This window comes from Nyctereutes procyonoides, unplaced genomic scaffold, assembly GCF_905146905.1.
Source record: "Nyctereutes procyonoides isolate TBG_1078 unplaced genomic scaffold, NYPRO_anot_genome, whole genome shotgun sequence".
NCBI lineage: Eukaryota > Metazoa > Chordata > Mammalia > Carnivora > Canidae > Nyctereutes > Nyctereutes procyonoides.
In genome coordinates this window covers 17,016,447-17,029,463 of record NW_026575133.1, presented here as the reverse complement: position 1 = coordinate 17,029,463, position 13,017 = coordinate 17,016,447, and the positions used below count along the sequence as shown (strand labels likewise).

At 46.9% G+C, this 13,017-nt stretch overlaps 1 protein-coding gene across 6 annotated transcripts in view; it reads left to right on the top strand.

Moving 5' to 3' along the window:
• Positions 1–13,017, top strand: part of NRAP (nebulin related anchoring protein) — a 70,290-nt gene that overhangs the window by 26,492 nt on the left and 30,781 nt on the right. For all 6 annotated transcript variants that reach the window (XM_055346286.1, XM_055346284.1, XM_055346282.1 and 3 more), the window contains 9 exons: positions 592–696; positions 2,180–2,287; positions 2,566–2,667; positions 4,861–5,058; positions 5,641–5,745; positions 8,161–8,259; positions 9,332–9,436; positions 10,588–10,695; positions 12,196–12,507. In XM_055346286.1, the coding sequence (XP_055202261.1) occupies positions 592–696; positions 2,180–2,287; positions 2,566–2,667; positions 4,861–5,058; positions 5,641–5,745; positions 8,161–8,259; positions 9,332–9,436; positions 10,588–10,695; positions 12,196–12,507 (1,242 nt within the window). The remainder of the gene's footprint in view (positions 1–591; positions 697–2,179; positions 2,288–2,565; positions 2,668–4,860; positions 5,059–5,640; positions 5,746–8,160; positions 8,260–9,331; positions 9,437–10,587; positions 10,696–12,195; positions 12,508–13,017) is intronic.

The following is a 13,017-nucleotide window of genomic DNA, read 5'->3' as shown; positions in this document are numbered from 1 at the left end:
CCTGTAAAATAGTAGTTGGATCTATAGGTTTGATCAGGTTTAGGTTCAATTTCAGGGTAAGGATGCTTTCTGGATGACACTGTATTTTTCCACTGGGAATCACATAATGTCTGGTTGACTCTTTTTCTGTGTGACTTAAGGTGGCTTTTTTTCAATGTGGGCAGCCATTTGATAATTGCTTTTTGAATATCTATTCTGCATATAGCCAGTTGTTCAGCACTGCAGCACATTAAAAAAACAAAAAACAAAAAAACAAAACTAAGTTCTCTACCCTCAAGTGCTTCAAGGAGAGTTGGTAAAGTAACCACAGGGAAATCTTTTATAAACTCACAACTCTGCGTGTGCCTTTGAGTTGTTTTTTCATTTGACCTCTTTAAACAGTTAATTTAAAACATTCATAAAATGGCAGGCTTCCTTGTGAAATGACTTTTCCAGAAATTCCTTCTCAGCTGTGAGCCCACGGGGAAAGTGAAAAAGAGTTCTGTGCCTCCAGAATTCATCTTCTGTCTATCTAAAAACCTTGCATTTACTCTGTGGGTTTATTTTATTTTATTTGATTTATTTTTTGTGGTTTTTTTTTAAATCCAACAGGTGAATTATCGTGCTGACTATGAGAAAAATAAGTTGAACTACACCTTGCCACAGGATGTACCTCAGCTGGTGAAGGCCAAAACCAATGCTGAACTATTTAGTGAGGTGAGTGAGCAATGGAGGTGAGAACATGGTGGAGCTTAATATGACCAATGTGAGGATGAGGGCATCAGGTGCAACAAGCAGGAGCTATTCTGTTTGTGAGAGACGTTCATCAAAGGCACCTATTATGTTATAGTTTTGAATTTTGCTATATCATGGCATGTGGTTGTTCACTGACGATAAATTGATCATGGAAATTTAATTCTTATTATATGAACATGAGGAGAGCATGCCCTTAAACACACACATACACCGCATCATCATCATCGTCGTCATCCTGATGGCTTCTGATGGCTACTTTGCTGTACAGAGAAAATTTAAGATTTTTTTAAAAGATTTTATGTATTTATTTGAGAGAGACTATGGAGTGGGGGTTGGGGGAAAAGGGAGAAGCAGACTCCCCACCAAGCAGGAAGCATGACGTGGGGCTTGATTCCAGGCCTCTGGGGTCATAACTTAAGCAGAAGGCAGATACTTAACCAACTGAGCTACCCAGGCCCCCTGAAAATTTAAGTTTTAAAATCAATTTTAATCACTAGGTTCTTTCTGGAGCCACAAGAGGGCTGTGGTTAGGATGGGGGTAGGAGGAAAAAAAAGGAATCACCATCAGCCTGCTTTATGCTCCACACTGAAATAGGCACCTTACATATGGAGTTATTCAGTTCTCATAACCCCGAGGACCTATTTATGGCAGGGACACAGTGGCATGGGCTTTGGTATCAGAATGCCCTGGGTCAGATGCTGGCACTGCCATTTTTAAACCGTGTGACCTACGTGAGGTCATTGACAACTCTGAGCTGCACAGGCCTAATGTGAATATTGACAGTTGATGAATAGAAGGCACTTAGGGAGGGTCAGTGACCGGTAGGTGTTGTTACCAAGCCAACATCAATAGCTTACATCTCTACCAGCTTAGGATCTGTGCTCACTTTCTATATCCAATTTATCCCCACAGCAACCCTGAGACAGGTAATAGGAGGTTTTTTGTTGTTTTTGTTTTTTGATTTTTTTTGCAAATGGCAAAGTAAGGCTGAAAGAGGTAATGTGCTTGGCCCAAGGTCTCATGATTAGGAAACAACAGCGAGGATGGATACATGGTTCTTCTTTTTGTCCTGTCCCATCACCTTGGCCCAGTATGGCCTTGTAGCTCGGGGATAAATGCACTGTGTTCATTATTGCTATTACCTTTTTGGCAATAATAGCCAAGATTCTGGTCTATAAACAGATGAAGAAACCAGCTTTGTTATTGTTGTTTCGAGGGAAGTGGAGGGGAGGGGGAGAGGGAGAGAGAATCCTAAGTAGGCTCTGTGGCCAGTGCAGAGCCCTATCTCACCAACCAGAGGTCATGACCTCCAAAGCCAAGAGTTGGATGCTTAACCAACTGGGCCACCGAGGCACCCCTGTTGTTGTTCTTTTAAAATACCTTTTTAACTTTGGTCAGGAATATGGATTGTGACTCCTGTTCACCTGTGTTTCTGTTTGTCAGGTTAAATATAAAGAAGGCTGGGAGAAGGCCAAGGGGAAAGGATTTGAGATGAAGCTGGATGCTATGTCTTTGCTGGCCGCCAAAGCTTCTGGAGAGCTTGCTAGCAATGTAGGTTTTCAGGTTTTCTCTCATTAACTCAGAGGTGTATAAAAAATGATTCTCCTAAAATGTCAGTGGTCCTACGGAAAAAATAATGACTGTTTACGTTGTAAACATCGCACTACTTTCATCTTATTCTGGGTTCCTGAAAGACCGGGAGATTGTTTTAAGAATCCTTTCCAAAAAAAAAAAAAAAAGAATCTTTTCCATTGCCTAGTAAATACCAGAGCCCCCAAGTTGGCAAAGTTTTTCTTCCCCTCACTGTAGACTTTCTTCTTTTTCCCAAGATTAAATATAAAGAAGAGTATGAAAAAACGAAAGGCAAAGTCATGGGCACTACAGACTCGAGGCTTCTGCACTCTCTGCAGGTGGCCAAGATGAGCAGTGAGGTAACGTCTTTCGTGTCCCTCAACCCTTTCCTCAGACTTGTGCTATGAGTCATTCTAGGGCCTACTTCACCTGGGACTTCTTTATCTTTTTACTGACTTCCACCTACAATGTCTTTCCAGCTTGCAGAAGTTTGTTCACTTTATTTAGCCAAAGTGTAATTTTCTTTTCTTTTCTTTAAAAAAAAAAAAGATTTTATTTATTTATTTGAGAGAGAGAGAGAGAGAATGAGCGGGGGGCGGGAGGGGGGGGAGAGGGAGAAGCAGGCTCCCTGCTCAGCGGGGCTCTATTCCAGAACCTGGAGATCATGACCTGCATTGAAGGCACACACTTAACCAACTGAGCCACCCAACAGCCCCTGTACTTTTGTTTGTTTTTTTTTTGTTTGTTTGTTTTTTTAAAGTAGATGAGGAGTGTGGGCCTGAAAGGTGACTGGCATCTATGGCTCAAGATACAAAGTTGTCTGGCCACATGTATTTATTCCATAGATGTTTACCAAGTAACTACTCTGGGTGAGATCCTGTGTATGACACGGGGGCTGTAAAAATGAACAGCACATAACAAGTTCCTTCCCAGAGGAGCTTAATTATATGGGAAGAGTTAGACACTAAGCATCCTGTTTGTTGTGGCAGTGTCCTGGATGAGGCCTGTGGCCGGATACACTTGATATTCAAAATGGTTAGCAAACAACGGTTTGTTTGCATCTAAACTCCAACCAATCACCAAAATCTTTTGGGAAGAAGGAGAGTTCTACAAGGGACAGACTTGGTTTCAGATCAGGTCTTCCCTGCCAATGCTGAGCAGGCCAAAAGCACACATGAGCACGGAGTTTCAGCTTTACAATTGCTGCTCCAAGGTAGTTTTCTTTTTTTTTTTTTTTAATTTTTTTAAAATTTATTTATGATAGTCACAGTGAGAGAGAGAGAGAGAGAGAGAGGCAGAGACACAGGCAGAGGGAGAAGCAGGCTCCATGCAGGGAGCCTGATGTGGGATTCGATCCGGGGTCTCCAGGATCGCGCCCCGGGCCAAAGGCAGGCACCAAACTGCTGCACCACCCAGGGATCCCGCTGCTCCAAGGTAGGAGGCCAATGTATGCTGCTCCCATGGTGCAGCCAGATCCAATTACCTGATGAGTCCTTTAGCAGCCATGGTTTGACTAGAATAAGAGTGTTGGCATCTGGGTTGCCATTTTGGAGGTGTCTACAGAACAAGTTCTAGGAAGTGCATTATCATGAAATATACAGAGACATTGAAAATTTGGCTTCAGTTGAGGCAGAGAACAAAATGATATTTCTTTTTTATTGTTGGAGCAATTGGGGCCAAAAAAGGTTGTGCCTTGCCCAAAGTCGTATAGTAGTCAGTGGTAAAGGTGGAAGGGTAGAAAGTTAGGTCCTAGGACTCTTACTTACTGGCACCATACTGCTTCTACTATTGCATGCTACTTTTCCCCACCATCAAACCACCATCACCACCACCATCACCACATATTCACTATTATCACCACCACTATCACAATCATCACTGCCATCACCATCGTCACCACCACCATCACCACATATCCACTATCACCACCATCATAATTAACACCACTGTCACCACCACCATCACCATCACTACAACCATTAACAATATCTCCACTGTCACCATCATTACTGCCATCATCACGGTCACCACTATCACCATCACCACCATCATCATTGCCATCCTTATTGTGAACATTTATCAAGTGTTTGCTATATGCCAGTCCTCACAATAAGCAGGTTTCAGCTATTTTGCTTGCTTATCACAATAGTCTCCTAAGGAACATGAGCCCTTAGAGAGGTGATGTAACTTTCCAGAGATTATCCAGGTGGCAAAGTATAGATCAGGTTTGAACTCAGGCTTATCTGACTCTGGAAACCAGGCTTTGTTATTCTGTCTACAGAAACCTTGAGTAGAGCATCTCCTCCTGAAGCAGCCATATAAAAAGACTTAATATTGGTGACAGGCATTTCTCCTAGAGACAAAGTAGTGTGAAACTTGAGCTCCCTAGCACTGCTACCTTACAGAGCCGGAAATTGGGTCATACCTGACAGATGAATGGCATTGCCAATTCCTCATGAAATCCTGGGCTTCTTTCCTGTGCTTTAAATCACTTCTAAAATGATTAAAGTAAAGTCAGACTTCAAGTAATGGGCCTTGTTGATACATTCAAGGTTGAATACAAGAAAGGCTTTGAAGAGAGTAAGACCCACTTTCACCTACCCATGGATATGGTGCACATCAAGCATGCTAAGAAGGCCCAAGCTCTGGCCAGTGACCTGGACTATAGGAAAAGGCTGCATGAATACACTGTACTGCCTGAAGATATGAAGACTCAGTGGGCCAAGAAAGCCTATGGGCTCCAGAGCGAGGTGAGTCCCCACCCATTGCTGGTTCTCCCCATGCACCTCTTGCAGTTGGGTACGGTGACATTTTGAGGGTGATTTGGAACCTGTGCATAAGTCTATTACATAACTTGAAGGGCTAGGAACTGCTGAGAGGTGCCAGGCCCAGGGAGGATGGAGGACAGTAGGGAGGTAGAGCTACAGATACAGTCAAAACAATGAAGGCTAGACGTTGGAGGACTGGGACTCCAAGCTATTGCAGGAGTCAAGATGTGCTGGTAATGGCGATGAGCAAAGGGGAAGGAAGCAAGTTTGAAGATGGTGAGTAAATCTTGGAAATTTAGCAGGTTGGTAGATAAGATTTTTGGTCAAAAAGTCTGAAAAACCCTCTTTGTGGTAAGGTGGTGGTGTTTCAGCACTAAGCCAGAACATGCTCTGCTGGTTACCAGCTGGGCCCAGTGTCTTCACCCCCAAGTAAAGTCCCCCCTGATTTTAACGGGGCAGGTGGGCAGTTCTTTCAGAAAAACAAATGCAAGAGCAAGGGTGACCCATCACCTTTGCCCCATCTGCATCCCTGGGTCCGATTACAGCTTGGGTTTTCCCTTGCAGCTGCAGTACAAGGCCGACCTAGCATGGATGAAAGGAGTCGGGTGGCTGACGGAGGGGAGTCTCAATTTGGAACAGGCCAAGAAGGCTGGCCAGCTGGCCAGCGAGGTAAGCTGAGCTTGGGCCCAGGCTTCTAGTGGTTCTCAGCCCATGAGCCCCCGAGAGCCATCTTTTCCTCAGATAATGCCTCCCCAAGCCCCACACTTGTTTTGAGCCTGACTTCAAGGAGTACTTCGTCTTGCACCTGTTGTGCATACTGTTGAGTCTTTCACACCCTTACACATCCCAGGCAGGTTGTCTGTCAGAGCCTACCGGTTACGCAGAGTAGCAGTGGCATCCAAAGAATAATTTAGACAGGTGGTCAGACACAGTCCCTGAGCACGTGGGAAAATGTGTTTGCCACGCTCCCGAATCCGAGAGCCTGATGCTCGGAGGTCAGCAGTCTCACAACACCTACACCTTAAATTCGCAGTAGACTTCGGACGAGACACTTGAGCTTTCTGATCCTCTTTCCTCTCGGGTAAAACAGAGAATGTGAGAGAGTCCCTGTGGCTCTAAGCCTGTGCTTCTATTTACACCATGCGAAGCTGGCTTTGGCAGCAGGCAGACGAGGACTTTTGAAGGGCATTTCATTTGGAAGTGTGACTATTTCAGGAACTCTGGGATCTTCAAGGGGAATTCTTGTTTCAGGACCAAGAGGGCTGAGTCGGCATATCTCTTGCAAATGGTACTAATAGTGATAATCTAGCTGACATTTATGGGCTGACAATAATTACACAATTGTTGCTGTCCTTGATTGACTGTACTAAGTACATTTACGTATGTAGGGCTCACATACATGTCGGGCTTACAATGCCCTATATGAGTAGACACTATTACTACCCTATTCATATCCTCATTTCAGTGAGGAAAGAGAAACCAAGAGTCCCATTCTGAGTGGGTAGCAGAGCTGGGATCTGTCCCCATTGTGTGCAGGCCAATGCCCCTGCTCCTGACCATGACGTGGTATTGCATCTCCAAAGCACATTTTGTAAATTATTCTTATTTTTCCATTGTCCATCCTTTTCTCCACACTGAAGGTTAGAATATAGACACAAAGAAGGTAGAGAAAAGCAAATAATGTTTTAGGGTTCCTATGACAGAGCTTCTTTTCAGGCCTGCTGAACTCCAGGTGGAGCAACCAAGCCCCACTTGTCTTGGATAAAGGTTTGGAGAGGAGATGCAATCAGCTGACCCTCATCCTTAGGAATTCCCATCCCCATCTGACATCTTGTGCCCAAGAATCTTTAAGCTCCTCAGGGGCCAGGAAGATAGCATCCTGTTTTATATTTCTATGGTGTCTGTACACGCTGGATTCTTGGCTCCTCACTGAGTTCTTATGGCTTGACCAATGCAGGGTCTGGAATGATTGGGAATTTCCAACCATGGGAGGGTAATGTGACTTCCTTCAATTATGTGGCGAAGGAGTTTTCCCATCCCACCTACTGGATCTAGAGAGGAAGATTACAAGTCTCCTTGGAATATTTTCCCTAGGATTTTTTTTTTTTCCTGAAGGAGGAAATTTGGATGCTTCAATATTCCAAACTCTATTTTGGGTTCACTTGGTATCCGTGACCCTCTTGCTGACGGCCCTGGGGTTTTGGTCCTCTCTGCTCTCCCCACCACAGGAAGCTTTCGCTTCAGTCAGCCATCCTCAGCTGGCGCCTTTCCCATCAGCTTTGGCACCTCCAATGGAAAAACCAGAGGAGCTAGCCTCCAGGAAGGACGAGAAGTCCCTGCGGGGAGACAGAATTAGCACATTTGAAATTTGGCCAGTTCCTTGGTGGCTGTGAGATGGGGACACCAGGAGGGCAAGACCTCAGTGATCTGGAACATTAAGAAACTGTGAAGGTGAATCTCACCTGACGGCCAGCCTCCTCCTGTCCCTGACTCCTGGCATCTCCTCTCCTTAGAGCATTGAGGCTCCTTGGATGATCATGACAGCACCATGCATGATGGTGATGGCTAATGGGAACACTCACTGTGTCCAAGGATGCTGTTCATGGGAAGCAGAGCACGAGAGGCTCTGCTCTACCCCACAGTGGGACAGCTGCTATTTTTTGCCACCATTGTGGCCAGAGTGGCTCAGATGATTAAGTGATGCACTCAGGGTCATGAAACTGGAAAGAGGCAGAAGCGAGATTTGGCCTCAATCTTCCTGGTTGTAAAGCCCAAGTCCCCTCCACTTCTCTTCCCTGTGCCAGATATCGATTTGTAAAATGGTTACATCCCAGGGCACAAGGCGACATATAGGATTTGGGGAGGGGAGAGATTCAGGTCCTCATTCAGGGGCAGCAGCTAAGAGAAGCTCACCAGAGCAGGTGGTCTCAGGTGTGTGGGCCCTACTACGCTGCAGACCCCACTGGAGCACTTCCCCCCAGAGGATGGTTGAGTGGCTAAAGCATGCGTGTGGATGTAAGCACCAGTGTGGCAGTGGGGACAGCCAAATCCTAATGCCACAGTGTTCCTTTTCTTTGGAAACAGAAAAACTACAGGCAGAGGGTGGATGAGCTGAAGTTCACCAGTGTGACCGACAGCTCCCAGATGGAGCACGCCAAGAAGAGCCAGGAGCTGCAGAGCGGGGTGAGTCCTGAATGGCCCTTTCCCCATCATGCTGCTGTGTCATGGGCTGGGCATCCCGGGACAACAGCAGATGCTGCCCAGGCACGATGCAGGAACCAGGGAGACTTCCAGCCCACTGGCTTTCCCCAGGGCCTCCAGGCTGTCTGTGTGAACTGGACCCCCTCTTTCCCTGCCTCCTTCACACCCCTTCTCTACTGGTTGTGACGGGCAGATACATTCTTCTCCGCTTTCTGGATTGCCCACTCCCTTCTTTTTTTCTCCCTCTCCTATCTCTTCATCAAAGACTCCATAATTATGCAGCCAGTAGAGAATTATTTTTGAGAAGGGTGACTTAGGCTCAAATCTGAGTGGCACGACAATGAAACAGCACGTACTTTATTGACACATCAGCATTCAGCACGCTTGACACATCTGTACCGAGCAGGTGTTAGAGTTGGATCTTCCTGGTCTTCTTTCCTAAAGGTCTGGGTACCTTGCCAGAAACGGTGCCATCAACAGAGCTCAGAGTCAGCAGATAGCCACTGTTTGGGGGGTGAGAGGGAAAGGGGGAGAGAGCAGAGTGGTAAGATTTCCGCAAAGCAGATGTTCACTGATGCTGTCTTTTGGGTCATGGCTCACTTTCCAGGTTGTCAGTACCTGTGAATGCATTGGGATTGATGATGGGGGTGCGGGAGGTGGAGCTGCTTCTTATTTTTCTCATTTGGGGAGTCTGTGCTCATCTGAGCCTGCTCAGGGTTATTTCCTGTGGCCAAGGATAGCGTAGATGGAGCAGCTTGGGCAGGTTGATGCCTTCTTGAGGGAGAATTGTGAAGACAGAGACCTGGGAGGTGTTCTCAGGTCAGTCCCCTGGCCACATTCTTCTCTCAGCTCCTCACTGCCTCTCCTTCTGCCTTCAACCTTCCTGCTGTAAGCCTCCTTTACTGTGTTTTGCTGGCCAATGTCTGGTCTGGGTAGTTTTGTAATGGACTTCCTGTGCAAGCCACAGAAATGCCAAGCAGATCTGCAGACACATCAGTGATGCCAACCACCCCATCCTGCCACCGGCTCCTGACCCAGTGCTCTTTCCCAACAGGTGGCCTACAAGGCAGGAAATGAGCAGTCTGTCCATCAGTACAGCATCAGCAAAGATGAACCTCTCTTCTTACAGGCCCGAGTCAATGCCGCCAATCTCAGTGAGGTACGGCAAGAGGGAGTGGGAAGTTGTAGGCTCTGCTTCCTCATGTAGGCGCCTGGGCAACAAAACCCACCCACCATATTGGTGTGTCAACTGAGGGTCCACGCATCTGGTCATCGTAAATAGCTCGTCTAGCAGAACTTGTTCCTGGCTAGTGTTTTAGGGGGAGGGAAGGATCACCTTTCATAGTAACGAGATGGTGAGACACTTGAACCACTGACTATATAACAGGGTAGAAGGCATTGGTTATTCTAGGGAGGCAGTTAGAACAGCATTAGAGTATTGATAGGAGGAAGTGAGACATCAATGTATTCATTCCAAACTGCTTGGATTTGATTCTTGGGTCTACCACTTACTAGATGTGTGACCTTGGACAGATTCTTTGCTCAGTTGCCCCATTGGTAAAATCAGGGGAACACTACTAGTCCCTGTCTCACTGGGTTGTCACCAGGCTTCAATGAGCTCATCTACAGAAAGCACTGGAAGGAGTGTGTGCAATGTAGCTGTTACTCTCTTAGGATGCAGGGTCTCAAGTTCCTCTTCTCTCTTTTCCAGGGGGGGCCTTCCTTAGCTCTCCCACTCAGCTCCCAGGTCTTTGGAGTCCTGGTCTGAGTAATAGGTAGAGGGAAGAACTGTAAGGAGCAACAGAGGCTAAATTGATTCACATACAGAGAAAGAAAGGGAGACTCGCAGAAGGAACTTGAAATCTGCAGGTGGGGGCAGGACAGGAAATGGGGCAGGAAGGACAGACAGACCCAGGTGGTCTAGAGGCTGAGGGTGGAGGACCAAGGAATGTAGTAGCTTTAAATGCAGTAGCAGCTGGGCTAGGCTGGGTGTGTGGGCAGATGTGGGGAACAGACCTTTCAGACATCTGCTGTGCGTTTTGCACTGTTATTCAACCACTGGCATGTTTGAGACCTCCATGAAGACTCCTAGTATTTTTCACGGTCTCTGGAGTTCGAAATCTGCTTCTTTTGGCTGAAGCCCTGTGTTTCCCGAGGCCCCAAGGCAGGAAAAGTGAGGTCTGGTGGTATTCAGGTTACCAGGTTGCTGTGGAGGGATACAATGAGTGTTCGCCTCTATGAGAGAGCATCACAGAAGCTAGGGAAGCTCTCCCACAGGAGGGTGATCTCTTCTCTCCTACATCTCCTCAGAAACTGTATAAGAGCAGCTGGGAAAACCAGAAGGCAAAAGGTTTTGAGCTGCGTCTGGACTCCTTGGGCTTCCTGGCAGCCAAAGCCAACAGGGACCTGGCGAGCGAGGTGAGTCAGTGTTCAACTTGTACAGCATGCCACGAATCCTGCCCTTATCCATCTGGGAGAGTCAGAAAGGATCTGTGCAGGTCCTTGGTCTCTCTGAGCCTCAGCATCCAATCTGTGAAGTGGGGAGACAGATGGCCACTTTGCAATGAGATAGCCACGTGAGTGCCAAGCACGCTGCTTGCCACACGTTGGCTTTCGGTAGGTGAGGAAGCTTTACTACTAGTAGTAGCATGACTAGTAATCTAAATGGCTTATTTGACAGACAAACTGATGCCCAGAGACATTCCAGGACTAAAGATGCTGTGACCTGTCCGTGACTAAGAGTACAAGGCTCTGGTATCAGATGGGCCTTGGATAAAATCCTCACTCCGTCCCCTATTAGCATTGTGGCTCTGGGAAGCTTGTGTAACCTTTCACAATCTCTATTAAGTCATTGGTAATTTGGCGGTTGCAAAGCGATTAGGAGGAAATGAAACGAATTGACGAGTAGCAAGTTTCTGCAGTCCAGTGCCAGCTGTTGGGAGTGTGATGTGAGATAGAAAGCGTAGGCCAGAACGTTGGGCCAAGTCCACTCACTCCACCAGGACAGTCTGGCTTCCACAATATATGCACACACACAAATATATTTCTTTCTGTAAATATATGGAGATATCAGCTGAATTAAACAGTGGCTTGGTGATGCACTTGATGTACCTTCTGACATAAGCTCCTTATCTCCTCATCTGGTAAGAGCTCACAAACCAGCACTGGTCAGCACTGGTCAGCAGACGCACTTTGAGGGGCCTGGTTTGTGTCATGTCTGCCTCATAGTAAGTGTTCCGGGACATACGTGGTGCCAGGTGTTGATACTGTTGTCAGTTGGCACAGCGGAGAGGAGAGCTCGGGTCTCCTGATGATGTTGAAAAAGATGCCACATGCTGGCGTCCTGTTGCAGTTTTTAAAGCATTTCCATATTTATTTTTTTCTTCTGATCCCCATTCCTCTCGGCCTCACGTCTTTTTCCAAGCCAGTATGCTCCCTTGTGCTTTCCATACTCCTACATACTGATGATTTGAGCCCCTTTCCCAAACAGCAATTGTATTTTGGCCATCCTGCGGCTCTTTTGTTTCGTGACTACTTTTTGCTTATGAGGTCTTCACTGTTCCCAGGAAGGCATTTATATGGCTTTCATGAAAGCAATGGGCCACTTAAAAATAAATCCAGGAAAATTGGGGTTGAGTGATACAGACAAGAGATGGAATGTCACCAAGAACTTGGGAAAAGATAGTCGCATAGATGAGCATTCAGTTTAGCTCTAAGCTGACTGGCAGCTGAGGTGAAAAGGGAAATAAGGAGTAAGGTTTTATTTCACTGTTTGATGATAGGAGGTAAACTCTTGATGACAGTAATTCTAGTAACATTCCGTCCTATGGCTTTGTTTGAACTTTCCTGCCTTTGGTTGGAAAGTGAAGGATGCCTTTAGGAGATGCGAACGTACCCTGCCCTCTTCCTCCGGTTTAGGTGAAGTACAAGGAAGATTACGAGAGGTCCCGAGGTAAGCTCATTGGAGCGAAGGATGCCCAGGGGGATTCACAAATGAGCCACTCGCTGCAAATGTCCAAGCTGCAGAGTGAACTCGAGTACAAGAAGGGGTTCGAGGACACCAGATCCCAGTGCCACGTCTCCCTGGACATGATCCACCTTGTGCATGCCCGCAAGGCTCAGCATTTAGCCACAGACATAGGCTACAAGACGGCATCTCATCAGTTCACCGCTTTGCCCACCGACATGAAGGTGGAATGGGCCAAGAAGGCATACGGTTTACAGAGTGATGTAAGCTCCGTGTGTGCACGTGTGCATGTGTGCTAGCATCCCCGCGACGGTTTGCCCAAGCCCCCACCGCCCCCACACAATATTTTATACATCGAGATACCTGTTTCTGGATCCCAGGGTGGACGCATCTTAGTGTTCCAGGCAGTTCAAATTTTATTCAAACTCTGCCCACTTCAGACTCTCTACCACCACCCAGAAAATCACAAACCGACTTTCTTCTCCTTGGAATTTGTTCCATCTACGTTTTCCCCGTTTCCTTTTACTGCAGGGGTGGCGGTGTGTGTGTGTGTGTGTGTGTGTGTGTGTGTGTGTATTTGTGACATTCTGAACTGTGGCCTGTTCTGGGAGAGCATCTCCCATCCTCCTTCCAACCTTGGCAGTCCCTTTTCAGAAGGAGCAGCACGCTCACCTGAACGCCCTCTCCCCTTTCTCCCTGTATGCCCCACCTGGCTCAGTTTCCCCCTCCGCCTTCAGTTGACGCTTGTACAAGAAAGTGGGTGAGCTGCAAAG